Source organism: Psammomys obesus, unplaced genomic scaffold, assembly GCF_907164565.1.
Source record: "Psammomys obesus unplaced genomic scaffold, mPsaObe1.curated_primary_1811, whole genome shotgun sequence".
NCBI classification, from domain to species: Eukaryota; Metazoa; Chordata; class Mammalia; order Rodentia; family Muridae; genus Psammomys; species Psammomys obesus.
The window spans coordinates 654366-662218 of record NW_026596318.1 but is presented as its reverse complement, the minus strand read 5'-3'; the positions used below and the strand labels follow the sequence as shown (position 1 = coordinate 662218).

The following is a 7853-nucleotide window of genomic DNA, read 5'->3' as shown; positions in this document are numbered from 1 at the left end:
AATAAATAAATAAATAAATAAATAAATAAATAAATAAATAAATAAATGAATGAATGAATAAATAAATAAATAAATAGGTAGATAGATAGATAAATAGATAAATAAATAAATAAATAAAATCTTTAAAAAATTTCAGTCTCATGTAGCCCATGCTGGCCTCAAACTCAGATCAAACTTTCTGCCTCAACACAGCTTCCTAAGTGCTGGGTTTAAAGGCATCAGCAGTCACGAGCCACTCGAGTTTCAGGATTTCGTTGGTGGTGGTGGTGGTGTGTGTGTGTTTTGGTTCCGGTTTTGGAGACACAGTTTGTCCTGAAATTCACTCTGTAGACCAGAGAGATTCTGGAGCTCAGAGATCCCTTGCCTCTCACTTCCAAGCGCCGGGACTGAGAGGGGTGCATCACCCCGCCTGGCTGCCGAAGTTTCCGTTGTTAACATGGTGACTGTCATGACATAACCTACATAAAAACCCTTGGAGGTCCTCAATAACGTCCGAACACAAGAGACCCTGACTCCTGATCCCGATTCAGAGAGTGGATGTTAAAGGAACGCTGGTGACAGGAGAGAGAGGGGAGGGCACCCTAAGCCCCTGTCTTCTCCTCCTCTGCGTTCCGTTACTCAAGCTCACCGCCTGTGTCAGCTGCTCAGCCCTTCCATCTGGGCACACTTTCAGTCCCACTGCCTGTCTGAATTCTGGAGAAAACCACGCACAGTCACTGCGGTATCTGCCCTCAACCCACAGGGCTATAAACTTCACAGAGAGGAACAAGGTTCAGTTCCTCCAGGTTTTCCAGACACCCAGGATGCGGGCTGCAGCCCTGGGTCCCATCCTCCTACCGCTCTCAGTCCTGGTTCTTACCCTTACCGAGGCCCAGGCCCACGCGGGTGAGTGCAGAGTCCGTAGGGAAACAACCTCTGCCCTGAGGGCTAGGGTAGCTCCGGGGAAGCCGCGTCTCCGCCTTCGCCCAGCTAGACCTTGCCGCTCGCTAACCGGGTCGCCCTGCTCCGCTCTCCAGCGTCCCGAGTCTGGCGTCCGGTTCCCCGCCGGCCTGAGCACCGACCGCGGGTGCCCGGGGAAGGGTTGGCATCTTTATGGCTTGTCGCCTCCAGGCTCGCACTCGCTGCTCTATTTCGTTACCACCACATCCCAACCTGGCGTCCTGGAGCCCCGAGTCATCATTGTCGGCTACGTGGACGACACGGAGTTCATGAGTTTCGACAGCGAGGCGAAGGGTCCGAGGACAAAGCCCCGGGGGTCATGGGTAGAGCGAATGGGCCAGAAGTTTTGGGAGGAGGAGGTGAAATATGCCGAAAGTTACGCGGAGAGGGCCCGGGAAAACCTGCGCCTGGCAATGAGAGTCTACAACCACAGCGAGGACGGTGAGCGGCCCCACGCGAGTTCCTCAGGCCCCTAGGTCCAAGGTTCCTTCTCACCTGGAGACCAGACCCGGGTGGTGTCAGCGTCGTCCAAACGCCCAGGGCGAGGGGGGGCGGGTCCACACGGGCAGTAGTGAGCTCAGGGGCGCGGCCAGGTTCTCACACCATCCAGTGTTTAATCGGCTGCGATGTTGGGCCCGACCGGCGGCTGCTCCGAGGGTACTATGAGCACGCTTACGACGGCAAGGATTACCTCAGACTGAACGAGGACCTGAGCACCTGGAGCGCCGGCGACGCCTCGGCTCAGATAGCCGCGCGCCAGTGGAAAGCCGACGGCGTGGCAGAGCGCATCAGAGCCATTCTGGAGGGGAGATGCGCAGAGACCCTCCTCAGACACCTGGAGATAGGGAGGGAGACGCTGCAGCGGACAGGTAAGAGGGACAGCCGGGAACTTCCTCCGTCTGCGCTGGGAGAAGGCAATTAGCTCTCTCTCTTGACCTGGAGAGGAAGAGTGCTCCTGGGTTCACCGACCCAACACCAACCAGAGCATGGCTCTCTCAAGGGTCCACCCTTCTCTCGGGAACATTCACAGGGTCGCTCTTGAGACTGAAGCGAGATCTCTGAAATAACCAGCCAGCAACCCATTGTGAACCATGGCCTCTCCCAAACCCAGTGCGCTGTCCACACCCAATGTTTTTGGAGGCCTGACTCAGTGATGTTGAGTTTCTTAGCGCCCCGCTCACTTGGGACCTCAAATCCTCTTTTCGTGGTGGGAAACCTGGAGTCTTCTACTGGCCTGGCTCCTCATGATTCTAGGATTTCCCAGGGAATATATTATCCTTATGCCCGAGTGCAGGCTACTGTGTGGATTTGTGTCCTGTTTAATCTCAATTCTGTTGTGCATTGCCAGGATGGTCACATGAATGCTGCTGAAATCCTTAGAAAGAATATAAAATGCCTAAACTTTACAACTCTTCCTCTCAGATCCCCCAAAGGCACATGTGACCCATCATCTAAGACATTCAGGAGATGTCACCCTGAGGTGCTGGGCCCTGGCCTTCTACCCTTCTGAGATCTCCCTGACCTGGCAGTTGGATGGGGAGGACCTGACCCAGGACATGGAGCTGGTGGAGACCAGGCCTGCAGGGGATGGAACCTTCCAGAAGTGGGCAGCTGTGGTGGTGCCTCCTGGGAAGGAGCAGCATTACACGTGCCATGTGCAGCATGAGGGTCTGCCTGAGCCCCTCACCCTGAGATGGGGTAAGGAGGGGCTTGAGCACAGAGCCTCTTGTCAGGAAAAACAGGTGGCCTTCTGGAGACCCCAAGTAAGCTTCGAGCTGAGCTGAGTAGGGCTCCTCAGCTCTACTCTCTTCCCACCCTCTCTTCTCAGAGCCGCCTCCTTGGCCCAAGATTGGAATAACTGTTGGCGTGGTCCTTTTTGGAGTTGTGGTCACTGGAGCTGTGGCTGCCATCGTAATGATGAGGAAGAAAAGTGCAGGTAGGGAAGGGATTGGTGTCTGAAGGGTTTGTCTCCAGAGAGTTGAAGCCCTACATGGAAATGTGCTTATCTCCTGTTTCTTACACCGAGGCTCGTCTATACACGAGTGTTTACCCAACATGGGACTCTATGTACTAGCACCATTTACATTCCAGGCTATAGGCGTACTTTAGGACATCATCATTCTGCTTCTCCCCCAGTCTTTATTTTCCCAGATCTTTCCTTGTTCTATTTCCATCCCTTGGCCATATCTCAGCTCTTGACCTCTTTACATACTAGGGAAATGCCCATTAGAGTGTAGAAATGAGGCAGAGACCACGCCCCTCACACTTTTAATGCCAGTACTTGGGAGGCAGAGGCAGGCAGATCTCTGGAGTTTGAGGCCAGCCTGCTCTACCACATGAGTTCAGAGTCCAGGAAAGCCAAAGCTACACAGGGAAGCCCTGTCTCAGAAAAACAAAAACAAAACAAAACAAAATCAGTTCAGAAAGTTTTCAGATAGCAACCAATCATAGACTTTCCTTATATAATTACTTCCTATGTCTTTTCATCTGAGATCATACCTCATGGTAGACAAAACAGTATGCAGTTCTGAACATTCCAGGTCTACAGTGATGCTATATGTTCTCCCTTTTTTCCCTTGGGCAACAGCAAAAACAATAATAACGATAGTAATGATAATGCCCATGAAAGAGCCTTTTCATCATGTATACTGTTCTCACCACTAACATCGGCGGTCACAAACCTTTTCCCAAAATATTCTGGCCTCTCTCTGTCCATCATTTAGATTGTTGAGTGTGGACTCCAGGGCTTCTTTCTTTTTCTCATGTTCTCCCACAGTACCTCAGGCTGGCTTTGAACTCACTGTGTAGCTGTGATGGTTACTTTTGGATGTCAACTTGACTGGATTTAGAATCTCCAAGGATACACAGTTCTGGGTGCGACTATGAGAAAGTTTTCAGAGATGACTGAATGTGAAGAATGTGGGTGACACTATCCCTTGGGCTAGGACCAAGAGTGACTAAAAGGAGGGACAGGAGAAAGCCAGATGCAATCTCTATTCTTCTCTATTCTTCTCTATCCACTCAAGTCTGAGGAGTCTCAGCCACATGCTCACAGCTGCCATGCTCTCCACCATGCTCTATGTTGAGATGGACTGGACCCTCTTAAATCATGAATCTGAATAAATATTTTAAATTTGTTTCTGTTAGTCATTTCATCACAACAATGAAAAAAAGTAACTAATACAGCCACTCAGACTGGCCTTGAAGTTCCAGAAACGCTTTGTCCTGTTTCTGGGATGTTGGGTGTAGAGCCTACAGGTAGCCTCAGCAACGACTTAGGCAGGAGTGAGGCTGACTTTGGAGCTCCTTGTCTACACTCTTCTTGCTGCATTATCTGTGTGCAAGCAGTTTCTGCACCTGAGTGTTTGATGTGCACTTCTCCGTGTCTGTCACTTACACAGTTCTGAAATTTTCTTGTCATCTTTACCTTGTTTTCATAATCCTGTAGAAAAATTTTGAGTTATTTATACATTATAGATATTAATCTCCTTTCACATGTATAGCTAGTAAAGATTTTCTCCCACTTCTTGTTTCCTTTCCTGTGCAGAAGCTTTAATTGCATTCATTTGTCAGTTCCTGCTATGAATTCCTGAGCCATGAGTCCTTTTCCTAAAGTCCTGACCTTCACATATATATATATATATATATATATTTGAAAATGTTTTTCCAATGTTGTTTATATCCTCCTGGTTTAATTTTGAAAGTTCACAAATATCAAGAAATGTGTCAATTTCTTCTAAATTTCAAGATATATTGAAAGATTTCGAAAGTACTTCTTAATGATACTCTGAATTGTGTTACTATTTGATGTAAATTTTTTATTTCTGATTTATTGAGTCTTTTTTTTTCATTTCCTGACACACAGGGTCTCATTATGTAGCAGAAGCTTTTCAATTTCATTGTGGTTTAAACCACAATGATATGGAAAGGTAGCAAGCTCTAGGAACAGGCCTGTGTGAATGAGCAACAAATGTGTCCTTGAGAAAGCCCTGCACATATGAGCCAGAAACACACAGAATGCTTACTCGCTTCTTTTTCAGAAAAAAAGAAAGAAAGAAAGAAAAGGAAACAAAAGTTACAGATGGTGCAAACACACAAAATAATTTGTAACATATTCATTTATGGAATGAGCTACAGTTTCACACATCTACATGGATATATTTTAAAAATTCCAATGAAGCTGGAAACATAGGTTAGAGCACTTGTGTAGCATATATCAGGCTATAAATTCACTTCCCAGTGATGAAAAGATTAATAATAATAATAATAATAATAATAATAATAATAATAATAATAAAACCAAACAACAACCTACAAGCAACTCAGATCAAAAAAAAGTCAGTAAAATTCCAGTTTGATAAATGTTCTCTATAGGTAATTGTAGACAACAATATCACTTAGATATACATACTTCAATGGCAAAACCCATCCAGTTTAGGCAGAAACTGCCTTTAGAAGCGTGTGAGAGAGACATTTGTGTGTGGGGAGAGCACACAGAAGGTCCTGGCGGTAGTGATGCTCAGCCTGACTGTGGACACCCGATCGCTGCTGGCCTTTCACCCGTGTATATGCTCACTTACATATTGCCTTTTACCCAGACAAGAAAAACACTTAGGATAAAAGAATAGCATTGGTTGTGGCTTGGGATTTAAACATGGTTCCCTGAGAGTATTATGACACAACTCATATACAATGACAGGAGACAAAAAGGCAGCTTGTGAAATGGACATGAAGGATCCATATCTGGACAAACGGAACCCTTACATGGGTTCTTACTTGTAGTGAGAATTCTCAAATTTTGGTTTCCTTAAAAACCACAGAAATATTTTTGAGAACATGCTTTTATTTTAATCTGGGGCGTGGGACTATGAGGCTGCTTCACAGCAGCTGATTACAATTTGCCTTGTGCTCTAGCAGAGGAGTGGTTTTTCCAGCTGCAGACAGTTTCTGCTATTGAAATTCTGGGAACTTTTCAGAAGGTATATAAATGCTGCAGTCCTGAGAGGTGAGGTTGTTGGTTTTTGGTCACTCAGGGGGGTTGGTTGTGGTTTGTTGTAGTTGTGTTCAAAGGAGAAACAACAAGAAAGAAATTAAACTCAGGGATCTCCCCCAACCATCCTTCTTTCTCTCATATCTAGTCATGGGGTAAAATGGGGAGGGGAATAAAGGGTGCAGAAAAGAAGAACCTACAAGGTAGCAAAGACCAGCTACACTTGTTTTGGGGATTTTTGGGTGCGAAATTGCCCCACTGCTGTGAGTTACCTGTATGCCAGATTTGGAGAATACTGGGAAATGAACACACCGATTCTCATTCAAAACAAAACAACAACAACAAACCCACCTCTTTTTGAGACAGAGTTACTCAAAAGCCAGAAGTTCACCAACTGGACTATGTTGGCTGGCAGTGAGTCTGAGGGACCCTCCCCTCTCTGTCTCCACAGTGCTGGGGTTACAAGATATGTCACTCTGCCAAGCGTTTTTACATGGGTTCTGGAGGTCGAACTCAGGGCCTAATGCTAGCAAGATAAGCACATTGCCACAGTCCTGACCCCATAGTGAACAAAACAAAGAAAAAATATATGTATGCAGAGAGAGAGAGAGAGACAGACAGACAGACAGAGAAAGACAGAGTCTCCTGAAACTCACTATATAGACGGGGTTGCCCTTGAAGTCACATCCTCGGTCTCTGCCTCCTGAGTGCTGGGATTAAAGGTGTGTGCCATCATGGGCAGCTTATAGTAAACAACTATAACAGACTTGTGTTAGTTTACTTTTAGGATTCATTCAACTTGGAAACTTTGTCATTTTCTTTATTGAACTGAATTTCGAAGTCCTCTACTTCTTGAATTGTCATTATCCTCTGTGGTCCCATCTCTCCCTTCCTCCCTCAATTCCTTCCTTCCTCCTTTCTTTTTGAGCATTTTTTTTTTTGAGACCTGGGGATTGAAACAAGACTTTGCACATGCTAGCATGCACCTTACCACTGAATTATGTCACTAACATTCTTTTCTCTTTCTCTTTTTGTTTTATTTGCATGTCAGACAAGATCTCATCATATGGCCCAGGCTGAGCTATAGCAAAGATTAATCTTAAACTTTCAATCCCTTTTCTTCAGTTTCCTGGAGACTGGGATTACAGATATGCACCACTATAACAAAACTAGTTATATTTCCTTACAAGTGAAGGTGATATTATGATAGCTTAAAAGAAAAAAAAAATAGAAAGCCAGCTATACTCACGTTGGTAATCTCATCTATGAGAAACGGTGAATTAGGGAGATTGTAAATTTGAGGCCAATTAACAAAAGTTAGTGAGTAAAGAGTATTAGAAATGTGGATTAGTAGTAGAGCCTTTTCCTATCATGGACCAGGCTTATATTTAATCCTCAGTGTGAAGAAACCCAAAGGAAGAAGGCCCAGCAAGATTTCTAGCAGGTAAGGATGTTTGCTCTGAGAGCCTGGTGATCCTGAATCCCCCCAGTCCAAGTGTGTTATCTTAGAGCTGTGATCCCAGCATTCCCATGGTACACAGAAGTGTCTCCTGTGTTGAAGGCCAGCCCCAGCATCACAAGGGTAAACTGAGGTGGGAAATAGAGTTGGTGACTGATCACTCAGCTGACTTTCCTGTGAGAGTTCAAAGCTTGATTCTATTGGCCAGAACTGCTGCTAGCCAACAACAACAAAAAATTGAGTGGAGGAAGAAACCATACACACACACACAGGGAGAAAGAGATTCACACATTGGGTGGCTGGAGCAAAGCTCCATCCATCTTTTGTGTGTATGCAAGCTCCAGCAACTGTTCATACACACACATATACACACTTGATGGATGGAGGAAGCCCTAAAGAGGAAGCTCCAGCAACTGTTCACACACACACACACACACACACACACACACACACACACTTGATGGA

General features: G+C 45.8%; 1 protein-coding gene across 1 annotated transcript; it reads left to right on the top strand.

The window, feature by feature from the left end:
- Positions 1 to 998: 998 nt before the first annotated feature.
- Positions 999 to 4076, top strand: LOC129669003 (class I histocompatibility antigen, B alpha chain-like). Its single transcript, XM_055597063.1, has 5 exons — positions 999 to 1380; positions 1533 to 1808; positions 2362 to 2637; positions 2768 to 2875; positions 3716 to 4076. Exons 1-5 carry the CDS (start codon positions 1209 to 1211, stop codon positions 3745 to 3747), a joined length of 864 nt encoding a protein of 287 aa, XP_055453038.1. The 5' UTR covers positions 999 to 1208; the 3' UTR covers positions 3748 to 4076.
- The last annotated feature ends 3777 nt before the right edge of the window (positions 4077 to 7853 follow it).

Excerpts from the sequence above, each read along its gene's own strand:
- LOC129669003 (XM_055597063.1), top strand. The coding sequence starts at position 1,209 with ATGAGTTTCGACAGCGAGGCGAAGGGTCCGAGGACAAAGCCCCGGGGG. Across the intron at positions 1,381-1,532 it reads CTACAACCACAGCGAGGACG|GTTCTCACACCATCCAGTGT; the intron begins GTGAGCGGCCCC and ends GGGCGCGGCCAG. Across the intron at positions 1,809-2,361 it reads GGAGACGCTGCAGCGGACAG|ATCCCCCAAAGGCACATGTG; the intron begins GTAAGAGGGACA and ends TCTTCCTCTCAG.